This window comes from Pongo pygmaeus, chromosome 19 (assembly GCF_028885625.2).
Source record: "Pongo pygmaeus isolate AG05252 chromosome 19, NHGRI_mPonPyg2-v2.0_pri, whole genome shotgun sequence".
NCBI lineage: Eukaryota > Metazoa > Chordata > Mammalia > Primates > Hominidae > Pongo > Pongo pygmaeus.
In genome coordinates, this window is record NC_072392.2 from 9,930,853 (window position 1) to 9,946,032 (window position 15,180).

Consider the following 15,180-nt stretch of genomic DNA (forward strand, 5'->3'; position numbering starts at 1 on the left):
AATTAGCTGGGTGTGGCAACACATGCCTGTAGTTCCAGCTACTTGGGAGGCTGAGGCAGGAGGACTGCTTGAGCGCTGGAGGAGGAGGCTGCAGTGAGCTATGATCATGACTTTGTATTCCAGCCTGAGTAACAGAGCAAGACCATGTCTCTAATAAACTAGTATATACTATTGATTGTAAGATGCATCTGACTTCCAAGATATTAATGTGTCAGGGGAAAATGTATGTCTTAGAATCAATGACACAGGACTCTTCATGCTGATGTAGGGAGCTGCCGCTTCTTGCTTCAATGGGTCATGGTCTGGGAACCCTTGAGCAGCGCTGAACTGATGCTCTGGGTCACTCTAGAACTGAGCTTCCCCACCTCGGCACTAGTAAACATTTAGCGCCAGGTGATTCTTTGTTGTGAAGACTTGCCTGTGCATTGTGGGATGTTCAGCTGCATCCCTGGCCTCTACCGACTAAATGCCTGTAGCGCCTCCCCCCGGTGCTGGCAGTCAAAAATATCTCCAGACATGGCCGAATGTCCCCTGGTAGGCAAAATCACCCAATAGAGGGAGGAAAGCTTAACACATATGTGGTATGTTGCAAACAAACAAACAAAGCACAAAATAACTGAGTTAAATAGGTTTCTTCATTTCAGGCCTTCCTGCAGTCTTCAGAATGCTAATGCGCCTGTCCTTCTCCATCCTCCTTCATGGAGCACAGATAGATCTGGGATCCCAAGGATTCCACCTTAGGAAATACTACCCCAGCACCCTGGGGATGGGGGCAGAAGCGGACAGGAGTTGTCAACACACTCAGTCTAGCCTTAGCCATGCTGGCAATTCTCGTCTCTATATCTGACCTTCTCCACCCATCTCCCCACCTTTCTCAGCCCCCTTTAGGGGCCCAGCACACAATGCAGCGCTGGACAGAGAGAGGCTCTTGATACACTTGTAGGGTAAAGAAGGGAGCCTGTTAAACCCAGGTCTCTAAGCCAGGGACTGGAGGCAGCTCCTGTGAGCCCCCCTTCTGCAGGACAGCCCCCATCAACAGCAGAGAGGACAAGATGCTGCCTGTGGAGGGTGCCAGGAGAGCAGGCTTTGGAGAAGTGACCCCATGACTCAAAGGGCAAGTTTCGACCAGTCCCACCAACAGGGCAGGCTGTGAGTCACACCTGCTATCTCTACACGTCCAAGCCTCCCTCTGCTGGCCTCCCTGTCCTGTCCTCCTTTACGACCACTCTGGCTGGAAAAGACAGCTGGGTTTCCTTTTTAGTGTCTGGCTGGCCTGGAGCCAGCCAGGAAAAAGGACACACCTTGCGTCATTCACACTGGCATTTTGATTGTTAAAAACACACACACACACACACACACACAAGAACAACAGTGAAAGAGAAGCCAGTGGATTCAGAACTGCCTGCTGTCACGTGGCAGCTACAGCATGAACGGGCCCATTTCTGGGGACTTGGTCTGAGACAGCAGCACTCACTGTCTCCCTAGGAAATCCATCACAGCTGCCCCGTGTCCCTTCCCCACTGGGGATTCCTTTCTTAATTTTTAAAAAATTTAAGTAATAATATAAATATAAATAAAATGCTTTTGAAAATCTAAAATAATTTTTGAAGAAAACACCCACCTTCCTATCACCTCTCCCACGCCTCAGCTGATTTTCTAGAGGTAATATTTTCCCATCTTTTCCAGTTTTGAGCTCCTCTGCTGGCAACTGTCATATGCCTAAGCAATATGCTTTGAATGTGCACTTTCATGTCTTCAGGTCTCAATGCTAGACAATATCCAAAGACTCCCTGCTCTGAAAGGTGAGGATCTGGCCACTCGCATTGCGTCCCACCTCCCTCTTCCGATCCAGTATTCCAGAGTCCTGTGACTACCTTAGGTCCTTCCTGTGATTGTTCCCTGTGCTGCTTCAGGTAAACTATTTAGACCAGGAATTACTTTGTCTTCCGAGAACTTTACGCAGGCTCTCACCTCCCTTCCACAGAAGCTGAGGATGTCACGCTCAAGGCACTGGAAGATTAAATTCCCAGCCCCAACCACAACTTTGATTTTCATGCTTTGCTGCCAGATTGACTCTTGAAGTCGAAAACCAACAAGTGTGCTTCACACACCATAGGATGGTGGAGACACAGGTGAATTAGCTCAACACGGAAGCCAGGCTCTGGGGACTGAAGACACCACAAAAGAAACAGACAAAGTCCCCACCCTCAGGGAGCTTACAGTCTAGCATGGGAGAGTGAAGATCAACTAGGAACAGGATGCTGGGGACATTAAAACAGCATGCGGCTGAGATCTAAAGTGACTGGGTGAGGGCTCTAAACGGAGTAGTCAGGGAAGGCTTCTTGGAGGAGGTGACATTTTTAAAAAGCCACATGAAAGCAGATGTTGTTCTCCCTGCTGATGGGTCCCATAACCTGCCTTCCAGAATCTCAGACCTAGTTGTCTCCCAAGAGGCCCCTGGACAAACCTTCCACCTATTATAGGAATGTCCATTTCAGCTGGGCGCAGTGGCGCACACCTTTAATCCCAGCACTTTGAGAGGCCAAAACAGGTGGATCACTTGAGGCCAGGAGCTCAAGACCAGCCTGGCCAACATGGCGAAACCCCGTCTCTACCAAAAATACACAAATTAGCCGGGTGTGGTGGTGCGCACCTGTAATCGCAGCTACTCGGGAGGCTGGGTAACAAGAATCGCTTGAACCCAGGAGGGAGAGGTTGCAGTGAGCCGAGACTGTGCCACTGCACTCCAGCCTGGGTGACAGAATGAGACCCTGTCTCAAAATAAAAACAAACAAACAAACAAAAAAGAATGTCCATCTCAACTGCCTCTGCTTGATTACCTTTGCAGATGGGGAACTCACACCCTCAAAAGGTCTCCCTCACACTGTTTCAGGTGTTTTACCTGAAAGCTGCCTTGTAAACATCTACCTCCTTTTAGCTTCTACTCCGTGATGTCCACAAGAGCTACACAGGGTGGTTCTGTCCACACTTCAGGTCTTCCTGCCCCGGACAGACAGGAAAGAGCTCTGATACCTCACCTCCCCCAGCCATCTCTTCCCACTAAGCGCCTGAGGAGGAGTGTGCAGGAGGCCACCAGAGCTGCTGCTGGCACTGCCAGGGAGACACCAACCACCAACCTGCTTGGCAGCAGGCCTAAGGGACCGCCCCCCTCCCCCCCCGGCCCAATCCCTCCCTGGGTTTGCTACATCAGCCAGGTTTAAGACCCAGGACCCATAATCTCAGCCTCTCCACTGAATGTTGTGTCAGGGCCCTCCCAGTTGCCCCAAAGCAGACAGCGGACATTACCTGTTGGAGGCAGAGAGCTCCTGTGAGAGCCAGGGCTGGCTGGAATCCCAGGAGAACTGCTGGGACGTTCCCAGGTGGTCTCTGGTCAAAGAAGAACAAAGAAAATCACTTTGAGAATGTCACAGGGCAGAACCTGAGTTTCACAGAGCAGAAGGAGATGCTCAGAGCTGGAGAAAAATAGAGACAGCCAATCGCCCTCCTCCCCAACCCTGGCCAGACAGGACCCTGCTTTCTGCTCCCATATCCATCCATCTCCCTTTCTGCCCCCTGCCCCCTTCCATCATCCCATGAGCACAGAGCTTCTTTTTGCTGGGGGCCCTTCTCGATGAGGCTGGGGCCAGAAGGAGATGGACTTCCTGTTGAGATGTCAAGATCCTCTGAAACATCCTCTGCCCCAACCTGCCTCTTCATTCACCTCCACTTTGTCTCGGGGCTCTAGACTCTTCTCCTGGAACCCTGAAGTTGCCAACCAGGTATTTCTCCCCGAATGTCCACTGTTACCTGAAACTCCAAAGCACAGAGGTGCAGGAGCCTGTAAAGAGACAGGGGCCCTCTGCCACCTGGGGGTGACTTCCAAGTTTCTTCCTGATTTCGCAGTTCTAAGTCTCATTTGAGCTCTAACTGCTGAATTTGCCTGGTCACCTCTCCCTCTTCCAATGCCCTGCTACAGGCTCTAATCAGAAATAAAACTGGCCGGGCACAGTGGCTCACACCTGTAATCCCAGCACTTTGGGAGGCCTAGGTGGGCAGATCACTTGAGGTCAGGAGTTCGAGACCGGCCTGGCCAACATGGTGAAACCCCATCCCTACTAAAAATACAAAAATTAGCCAGGCGTGGTGGCACGTGCCTGTGGTCCCAGCTACTCAGGAGGCTGAGGCAGGAGAACCCTTGAACCTGGGAGGCAGAGGTTGCAGTGAGCCGAGATTGTGCCACTGCACTCCAGCCTGGGTGACAGAATGAGACTCTGCCTCAAAAAAAAAAGAAAGAAAAGAAAGAGAAAGAGAGAAAACTAATATTGCAGCTATAGTATTGTCCCCCAAACACTACTTTACCCATTTCACTGCCGTGAGCAGAGACTTCTTATGAAGTTATCTAGTGATAAAAATAATACTTTCTCACTACATACAATTTGATAATGCAGGAAAACACACAAAAATAAATATCACCCATCATCCCACCATTCAGAGGTCACCACCATCAACATTTTGGTATCCATATGTCGATTTGTTTTCTAAGCATATGTTCCTCTTTAAAATGAGACAAAATCAAACTGTAGATTCTTTTTATGTATCAATTTTTGTGAATATCTTTCCAAAATCTGTCCAGGCACAGTGGCTCATGCCTGTTATCTCAATACTTTGGGAGGCTGAGGTGGGTGAATTGCTTAAACTCAGGAGTTTGAGACCAGCCTGGGCAACATAGTGAAACCCCATCTCTACCAAAAATACAAAAATTAGCCAGGTGTGGTAGCACGTGCCTGTGGTCCCAGCTACTCGGGAGGCTGAGCTGGGAGGACTACTGGAGCCTGGGAAGTCGAGGCTGCAGTGAGCCATGATGGCGCCACTACACTCCAGCCTGGGTGACAGAGCAAGACCCTGTCTCAAAAACTGAAAATAGGCCGGGCCCGGTGGCTCAAGTCTGTAATCCCAGCAATTTGGGAGGCCAAGGCGGGTGGATCACTTGAGGTCAGGGGTTCGAGACCACCCTGCCCAACATGGTGAAACCCGATCTCCACTAAAAATAACAAAAATTAGCTGGGTGTGATGGTGAGTGCCTGTAATCTCAGCTACTCAGGAGGCTGAAGCACGAGAATCGCTTGGACCCGGGAGGTGGAGGTTGCAGTGAGCTGAGACCATGCCACTGCACTCCAGCCTGGGTGACAGAGTGAGACTCCATCTCAAAAATAAATAAACAAATAAAATAAAAATAAATCTTAAAATCTTTCCAAAATCATTGAAGGGGGCAGTATAGCAAAGTGGTTAGGCTCTGTTTAGTGTGGTGATTCTAGAGCCAGACTGTGAATCCAGTTCTGCCTCTCACCACCACTATCCTTGGCCAAGCTACTTATTCTCTGTGACTCAGTTTCCTCTTATGTAAGATGAGTTCAATAAGGTATCCACCCAAGGGAGATACTGTATTCATACCAAAGGCCCACATACTTGCCTCTAGCGCTAAGTCATTTTTAAAGTTAGTCTGATATGAGGATATAACATTATTTAGTTAAAAATTCCATTACTGAAAATTCAATTGTTTCAAACAATAAAAACAAAACTGGGTTCTTGACTCAACTTTGCTCCTAAACTACCGTGCAGCCCTAGGAAAATCGCACCACCCTCTGGTCCTCTGATGCGTCATCCAAAATAAAGAGGTTCGGCTACTTGGTCTCGTAGGCCCCAATACTCCCGGCTCTCTAGCTGTGATGGGTAGTCTTAAGGCCCATGGTTTGGGTTTCAGGAAGGGTGAACCTGGACTCCAAGGGCAGGCATAACAGGGGTAATACGGTCCCTTCAAGTCTTAAGGGAGAGAAAACAGAATTGAGGGTGATCTAGAAAGCAGAGAGGGTGTGAACATAAACGAGAGAGTAGTAGGGTCTTTTATGAGGAGTGACAAGGAGAGAGGCTGCCAGCAGGCTTAGGAGCTTCCCCAAGGGACGCACTGGCTGGCAAGAGCAGGAAGGCTTGGAGAACTTACTTCAAAGACCACTGCCCTGCTTAGGGCCCACGTCATAAGCCATTCATAAGCTGAGTGACCTCTGGAATCACCTGAACTCTATATTTTGTTTTTCTCAACTATAAAATGGGGATGAAAATGGTACCTAAGTAGGCTGGGAAAGAGCATTAATCGGGTTCACCTGTACAAAGCACTTAGGCTAACATCGGGCACATGGTATGTGCTTTCTCAGCACTAAATAAACAGAGATGAGCCTGGTGGAGCTTAGATGAGCAAAAGCAGCGAGGTGGGCATCCCCAGGAGGCAGATGCACCATCCAGCCTCAGGCTCCTTCCTAGGGAGGCTTCTTTTCTCTCCTGCCCGTTGAATCAGCCCTGCCTGGAGGCCGCACTGTTGCCTTCACATCCACAGAGTCAAGACCGGGCTCCCCTCTCCACCCTCTCCTCCTGGGTCTCCTGGGTTCCCTGGTCCCTGGACACCCAGGGACAGGGCTCACTCACCATCACCAGTTCCACCCTATGTCCCATCCCTCATATCTAACTGGTTCCCAGGGCCTGGAGATGCCCCTCCATCACATTCCTCTCCTCTTCTCCATGTCACTCCAGAGCGAGTTTCCCTGCCTTTTGAAATCCGTCCGCTCACAGCTAGTGGACCACTCACCCTAGAGCCCAGCTTTCACCAGAGGTCACTCCGCAGCGAAAATCCCTGGCTAGCTCCTTTCCAACATGGCACACAGAATCAATTCCGAAGTCCACTGCCCTCCTGGCAAAGTGCTCCAGGATCCCAACCCTGACTGCATCCAGACTGACATCCCACTGGCTTCACTTCAGGCCCAGTTAACTTGCCTCGCCAATCTCTAAATACGCCTTTCGCATATTGTTCACTCACAGCCGCCGCCTCCTGCTCCCCGTCCCTGGATATCACAACCTTGTTCACTCATCAAGTCTCAACTGAAATGTCTCTTCCACCATGCAGCCTACCAAGATTGCTCTTCTTCCCTGCAAAGAGTTCTTCCCCAGACTTTCTAGAGTGGGTGCTGTAGTGCACCACCCAAATCTCTCTAGCTGCAGAGGCTCATAGCTGAGTCCCTCTCAGGGAAGTGCCCTTAGCCAAAGAGAGCTGCCGTGCCCAAGGCTATGCCTAGGGTAGGGGTGCAGGGTGCACATCTAATGACTGGGGTGAGAGGGGATCAATGGCCCACCAATCCCCTTGTCTCAAATCAAACAATTCTGAAGGCCCCTCCCAGCTCAGAGCTCCCCATGGCGCTGCCTAGGCCTCCTTGGTGGCCGCGTTGCAATGCTGCTTCCTTCCTTCCCCAGCGGTTGCTCCCAGGAGCACACACCCTACTGAAACTCCTGCACATAAATCTGCCTCAAGTCTTTTTGAGAACCTGGCCTAAGTCCTGCAACACACACATTCCATCCAGCTTTTTTCTAGGAAATCAGCACTTTGTCCATCCCTCAGACAGCTCAGATCCTAACCTTGACACCTTATCTCCTTGAGGGCCGAAGCCATGGCTGGTTCACCCTCTCAAACACGGCACCTGGCCTGAAGGATGCCAGGACAGATGGGCCAACAGAAAGACGGACATTGTGACAGCACAAGAGAGATTCCCACCTGATGTGCTCTCCAGGAATAAACAGCAGGGAAAAGGTCCCAGAAAACTTTCCCTTTGTGCTGCTGCCACCACCCCTTCGGTGGCTGACACCATTGACCTTATTTTAACAGGAAGTCCCACCAGCTGATGTGTAGACACTGCCTTTGATCTTCTGGTTGGAGCAGAGGGTCACAATTCATGCACTGACTACTCCTTTCATCCTTGCACCCATCCATCCATCGCTGTTTGCTACTGCCTGCGAGCCACCACCAACCACTGCGGACCCAAAATAATATCTGGACTACTGAGCAGAGAAGCTGCTGGTCCCTGTTCCTCTCCCCATCCCCCATCCTTGAGCCCTCCATGAAGGGAACTACCAGTAGCAGCGGCAGCCAGAACAGCAGCCAGCAGCTCCAGGGGCTGCAGAAGGAGGCTCTGAAACCCTAGGTGGACGCTGGCTTGCAGTCTGAATGCTGCTGTCCATGTGGGGACCCGATGGGAGGCCCCTTTCCCTGCCCTCACTGGCCTGGTCACTCCCAGACCCCCCATAAGCTGGAGTCTCCATAAGTACCATATCCCTCCACTCTAACCTCCAAATGGGCCCCATCAGGGACGATGCAGCTGCCTGAAGGATTCAGCCCAGTCTATCTCCTTGTCTTGGCGAGATCTGACCAACCCAAAACACAAAGACACTGTGAGCCTGGGGCAGGGATGGAGCTGAGCCAGGCCAGGCCAGGCCAGGCAGACATCTGGAGAGAGAGCCACTGGGGCTCTGGCTGGGTGACCTCACCAGCAGCAGGACAAGTCACCCCAGATGACCATACCACCCACAAGGAGGAAGCCGTGTTCAGGTCTTTTCCAATACAAGACTCCCTAATCTGCTTACAACACACCAGGCTCCTTGAGCAAGTCACAGTAAGACTAAAGCAGCAGCTCCAGGCCTCAAGAGATGCTGGATTGAGGCCCTTCTGCATTCTCTGGACGTCCATCCCTGTGGTCTCAGGTCATCCCGGATGACTGCCCAGACTCTACTAACAGAGCCATGGCCACATAGGCCCCAGAGGCTCTAGGAGGAACAGTGCAGTCAGAGTGGAAGAAGTGAGACGTGCCCTGGGGAGCCTCTTCCCACCCCACCTAATTCACACAAAACACATATTTTCTTAGTGGTAACTAGAACTCCATTCAGACCTCTTCTGCTGAGACCCAGAGAACCATATACTGGCCATGGATGAAACCAGTCTAAGGGAGGTACTATTTTGGCATCAATGCTAAGAACCAAAGATGTTAATCTTCTCCTCAGCGAATGACAGTGTCTACCCCACATAGAATAAAACTTATAAAGACAGCTGGGCACAGTGGCACATGCCTGTAGTCCCAGCTACTTGGGAGGCTAATGCAATAGGATCCAGGAGTTCAAGTCCAGCCTGGACAACACAGCAAGACCCTATCTCTATAAATGAATAAATGAATGGATGAGTGAGTGAATGAATAATTTGTAAAGTGAGAGTCTAGTTGAAAGCTTGAAGACTATGTAAATCTGAGTGTCGAAGCACAGATGCCCCTTCTTTAAAATAATAACAAATTTTAAAAACAGTGAGCTAGGCGGAAGTTATTAATTTTAAATAGTCACTTCCGGGCTTCATTTCCCCTTGTTAAGGCTGCATCCTGCCTGCGTTAGGAATATTGGGCTCCAGTGGGAAAGCCACAAGGAGCCCCTGGACCTAAGCCACTGGTTATGGTGACTGGCCACAGGCCCATCTGCAAGCCTCTGGCCCCCAGTGGCCTCCTGCTGGGGCTCGTCCACTTTTCTTGGCTTGTGCCTGCTCTCTGCTGCCCCCTGTGGTTATCAGGTAAAAATAACCACAGATACCAGAGCAGACGGAAATGGACTTAGGGGTCTTGACTTTGATCTGAGATTCCTGCAGTCTTCTCCTCTTTGCCTCTCTTTATACTCACCCTTCTGTGCTTCTTGCTCTATCTCCTCCTCCCCCACCACCAACTTTTCTTTCTTCCTTGCCCTGGTTTGGTGGTCTCTCTACCCGTGGCTTCTCTCCTTGCCCTGTAGTCCTCATAAGGAGGGTCTGCCTAGGCTATGGCCAGGTTTTTCTAGTCAGATGGCAGCCCTGCCACTCCGTTTCTCAGCCCTTGTCCCCTCCTACCCAGGAGCCGGCTTGCCCCCAGGCTATGCTGCCCTGTCCTCCAAGCGAGCCCCGGTGCCTTGGTCCAGGCAGATGCAGAATTTGCAATCGGCCCACATTCTCCTGGAGGCCCTTGCTTATCTCCCTTGGCCGACACAACAGCAGCAGTTCACAGAGACCTGGTCCCCTCCTGTGCACCAGAGTTTCCTCCATCTCTGGCTTTTCAATGCCTTCTAGTACAGCCATTGCTGCAAGACATTTGAAATTCCCTCTTAAAAGTAAATGGCTGAGGCAGGAGAATTGCTTGAAGCCAGGAGGCAGAGGTTGTGGTGAGCAGAGATCACGTCTTTGCACTCCAGCCTGGGCGACAGAGCAAGACTCCATCTCAAAAAAAAAAAAAAAAGTAAATGATATTTCAATCACAACCACAGTTTCTCTGCAGGAAAGAAACGACTACTCTCTGAAGATCCATTTACGCCTGGTCATGCCAAGCCCTTCCACATCTGGCATCCCCTTCAGTGGTCACGAAACACCTATGAGATAGGTGCTGTCATTTCCTTTTCTTTTTTTTTGAGACGGAGTCTCACTCTGTCACTCAGGCTGGAGTGCAGTGGCGCGATATCAGCTCACTGCAAGCTCTGCCTCCCGGGTTCATGCCATTCTCCTGCCTCAGCCTCCTGAATAGCTGGGACTACAGGTGCCTGCCACCACGCCTGGCTAATTTTTTTGTATTTTTAGTAGAGACAGGGTTTCACCGTGTTAGCCAGGATGGTCCCGATCTCCTGACCTGGTGATCCACCCGTCTCAGCCTCCCAAAGTGCTGGGATTACAGGCATGAGCCACTGCGCCCAGCCCATTTCCACTTTTAATGGAAGGAACTGAGGCCTCAGTGAGAGGTGGCATCTCTGGAACTCGGTCTGACAACAAAGACCACCATTTTCTGGCCACACTCACCGTGTCTGAGCTCTAGGCTGGGACTCTGGGAGCTGCCGCAAAACAATATATTTTAATCTATAAACAACCCTTTATTTGAGAATCATCCTCAATATGAATATTATCATTATTCATTCAACACATATTTGAGGGCCTATTCTGTGTCAGGCACTGTGCTGGACATGGGGTTATATTGCAAGAAATATAAGTGGTTAAACTCCTCCTTCAACTTAAATTCTAGTGGTCATTATGCCATTCAATCTTTAATTAAATTAATTTTAGACACATACATGTGTGTATAAAATGCGTATGTGTATAAAATTTTCTGTAAGTGAAAACTTAAAAATTTTCTAATGGGATTGGGGGAGGGAGTTGTGCCAGGAGACAAAAAATAAGCAAAACATATCAGGTTAGCTGTTGGTACACACTAAGGAAAATAAAAGCAGGGAAGGGGCATAGAAAGTGTTATTAGAAAGAAGCTGCAATTTAAGAATGGCCAGGGAAGGCCTCACCAAAAAAGGAACACAGAATGAAGATCTGAGAGAAACGTATTATATATCTATTGTTACATTGCCAATTACCCCCAATTTAACAGTTGGAACCATCAAACATTCATTATTTCATATAGTTTTAGTGCATCAGGAATCAGAGAGTGGCTTAGCTGGGCAATTCTGCCTCAGGTTCCCCCATGAGGTTGGGGTCAGGAAGTCAGTGGTTGCTGCCTCATTTGAAGGCTTGACCAGGGCTGGAGGAGCTACTTGTAAGAAAGCTCGACCTGGCCGGGGGTGGTGGCTCACACCCGTAATCCCAGCACTTTGGGAGGCAGAGGCGGGTGGATCATGAGGTCTGGAGATCGAGACCATCCTGGTTAACACGGTGAAACCCCATCTCTACTAAAAACACAAAAAATTAGCCGGGCATGGTGGTGGCCGCCTGTAGTCCCAGCTCCTGGGGAGGCTGAGACAGGAGAATGGCGTGAACCCAGGAGGCGGAGCTTGCAGTGAGCCGAGATAGCACCGCTGCACTCCAGCCTGGGTGACAGAGAGAGACTCCATCTCAAAAAAAGAAAAAAGAAAAAAGAAGAAAGCTCGCCCTACGGATGCTGGCAGGAGACAAAGTTCCTTGCCACGGGCTCTGCACAATATGGCTGCTGACTTTGCCCAGAGCGAGCGAGCCAAGGGAAAGCAAGGCAAAGGGTACGATGTCTGTTACAACCTAGTCTCAAAAGTGACACTCCATCATGACTGCCAGAATCTGTCAGTCTCACGGACCACCCAGGAGGGAAGGTAGAAAGGGATGACACAGGAGTGTATCAGGAGGTGGGTGTGTTGGGGGCCATCTTGGAAGGCTCCTATCACAGAGGGAAGGAGCAAGCCACACACATATCTGAGGGAAGAGAATCCCAAATGAAGGGAACATAAAATAAAAACATTCTGAGGCAGAAGCATGTCCTTCATTACAGAGAGCAGCAAGGAGGATAGTGTGGCTGAAGAGGAATTGTGGGGAAGGGACAATAGAAGATGAGGTCAGAGGTAACAGGGGCCAGATGGGATCATCCAGGGCAGTAGTTCTCAAAGTATGGTCCCCGGACCAGCAGCATCAGCATTATCTGGAACCTGTTGGGTGCCTTCTGGGTGATTCTGGTATACTCTCAGGTCTGAGAATCCCTCATTAAGAGCTCTGGCGCTGGCATCTTACAGACAGATGTTCAAAAATCCCAGATCTATTCCTTCTAACAATGACCGTGTTATTCGGCCTTAGTTTCCCTATTGTAAAGTACAGGATAGCAGTATAGGGGTCCCAGCTTCCTGGTGTTGAGGACAGGACTCAGTGAGGTAAATACAGCTCTCAGCACAGTTTCTGACACAGAGTAAGCCCTCACAGACACTAAGACCAACAATAAGACAAAACAAAAAACCAAAACCACCTCCATTCCTTCCTTCCTCTTCTTTGCTTCCCAACTTCTACCCCAGAAGCTGGATCCCTGCCTCACCCCTCCTTTTGATGCCTACAAGGAGCACATCTCTCAAAAGAGGGGTGCTAGGGGTGAAGAGGGGGCTAGAATGCCTTCTTTAGCATTGCTGCAGTGTCAGGCTATCCCTTAGTTAACCAGGGAGACGTCACTATGAGTGGTCCCCAACTTCCCACTCACGGCTGCTTACAAAATTCTTATGGCAACCCTACAATCTCGGTGGGGAGCAGGGGCTCCTGTGCCCATTTCACAGATGATACAGAAACTGTGTTACTGATGGGATGAAGCAGAGGCCCCGTCAGTGCCCTGGCCCTTTGACACTTGCCAGAACCAAGCTCTGGTCTGGCTCCAGCCTGCACAGAGGGCCTGTGAAAGAGCAGGGCCAGGAATCCAGGAATAGCCAAGGAATTCGAAGGGTTGCAGGGAGTAGGGGGTGCTGCCTGGAGCTGTCCAAGCCTGTCTCTCAATCCCCATTAGGATCCCTGATCTACCAGCCTCCTTACAGCGTGTAGACCCCTGCAAACACACCGGGAGTCCGTGAGCATTTAAAAGATCACTGACCCAAACTTGGGTTGAAGGGCAAGGAAGGTTGACTGCAATGTTGGGAGAAATGTGTCTTGTCACCGAGACAACAGGTGCTGGTAACCCACTGCCAGCTCACGCATATGACTCCCATCTTATCGTTGAGAAACTGAGAAGACACCTTATCGAATCCAAAGCCTGGATGCTCCAGATCCAGAACCTAAGCACAGGTGTTTGGCAAAGCTCTGGTCTCATTTCCCAATCCAGTTACTCACCAGAACTACTGGGGCCACTTGTTAGAAATACTGATGCCCAGACCTCACACCTGGAGCTTCTGGTTGAGTAGGCTGGGAGGAACTCAAATCATCATTTTTATCAAGTGATCTCAGTGACTAACCACATGTGGGGAAAACTAGTATAGTCCATAGCAGGACAGTCACGGAATCCAGCCAAGGATCAGGAGGTACCTGGGCCCAGACAAAAGCCCCAGGGAGTGGGTTAGACTTAGGATGAGGCAAGGCACATGGTAGCAATGTAGAGTAATTTAAGGAACCCCCCAGATGTTACCCCAACCTTCTAAGAGCCGCGGCTTTGACATGGGTCTTTGCTACCTACTTGAGTTCCCAGGGGTACTATATGAATTAGGAGAGATTGCCACAGACCCATGAGCATGACTGAGTCCTCAGAGTCTTTCTAGAATAGGTGAAGATGAGGAGAAAGGAGAAGGCACAAAAGCAGTGAGGGCTGCAGTGAGGGAAGCCCGGAGGGAAAAGGTTCCGGGGAGAAGGTTCCAGTGTGTGGGCACAGGCAGCAGGAGTGAGGGAGGTGCCTCTAGCAGGGCCTGGCCTCCTTCCCAAAGTCTTATCTTAAGCCCCTGAGGGCCAAGTCCTGAGTTAGAGGACAGGAAAGACAAGTTTTAAGCAATCCTATTCCCAGGTGTTTGGAGCTGACAGGGAAAGTGAGGCAGCCAGCTATTCTCACCGTGACATGGCACCGGAAGGGTCCAGGTGGCCTAACAGTCCAGTCCCTAGGCTCCTTGTCAATTCATTCAGACTTTCTGAGCACTGGGGAGCAGCAGGGGGGCTCACAGCATTGTCTCTGCCCTAGGGAGCTAACAGGCTGGCTGGAAGAAGAATCTCTTTCTGCCTCAGCTACACCCCCTGCTTTCATACCTATCCCTCCCACCAGATGTATTCTGAGGGTTGTGACTGCATTAAATAAATGTGGACCTGTCTCCCGGGCACCAAGGACACTCAGTAATTGTTTGATGAATGAATGAAGACTCAGCTCAAATCAACTATTAGAATTACGTTCAGTAACATGGCTGATGGCTGATTTTTAAAGATACATGTGTATATGCATGTAGATAAAAAGAAAGACAGGGAAGATCAAGAAGGGGGCCAGGCAGACAGATAAAGCCTCTATTCCCTTCGCACGGTATGAACCACCTATCAGCGAGCAGCCCAGTTTAAAAAGAGCAAAGAACATATACAGGTGATTTATAGAGAAAACAATTGCAAATGATCAATAACCAAAAAAAAAAGATGCTCATTCTCATTCAAAATTGGAGAAATACAAGCTAAGACTGTAAGACACTATGTTTTCACCCATGGGGAAAATAAGCTCCTTTGTGACTGATAACCCCTATCTAAACAGGATCCGCAAAAACAGGGGAAAATGCCTCTCTGTGAAAGGCAATTTGGAGATATGCATCAAAAGCCCAAATGCACACATCTTTTGACCTAACAACAGTTTTAGGTGTGCAATAATATAAGTATGAAGGTATTTCGTGGAGCACTTTTCATTAGAAGGAAAAGACTCTTGGGAAGTGACCTAAGTGTTCACCAACAGGGGACAATGATGTATTGACAGGGTGGTGTTCTGTGGAGCTGCTGAAGTGCATGAGTGCTGGAGTGAAAGCCTCCAAAACACACTACATGTACAAAAGGTTCTCACTTTAACAAAAGAGCACAAATAAAACGTCTGTGATTGTATATGCAAGGCAAATGTGCCGAAAGAATACACATGAAGCATTTGATGC

General features: G+C 49.7%; 1 protein-coding gene across 4 annotated transcripts in view; it reads right to left on the bottom strand.

Moving 5' to 3' along the window:
- Positions 1–15,180, bottom strand: part of GAS7 (growth arrest specific 7) — a 292,644-nt gene that overhangs the window by 67,642 nt on the left and 209,822 nt on the right. For all 4 annotated transcript variants that reach the window (XM_054459127.2, XM_054459131.2, XM_054459129.2 and 1 more), the window contains exon 3: positions 3,307–3,387. In XM_054459127.2, coding sequence (XP_054315102.1) covers positions 3,307–3,387 — 81 coding nt within the window. The remainder of the gene's footprint in view (positions 1–3,306; positions 3,388–15,180) is intronic.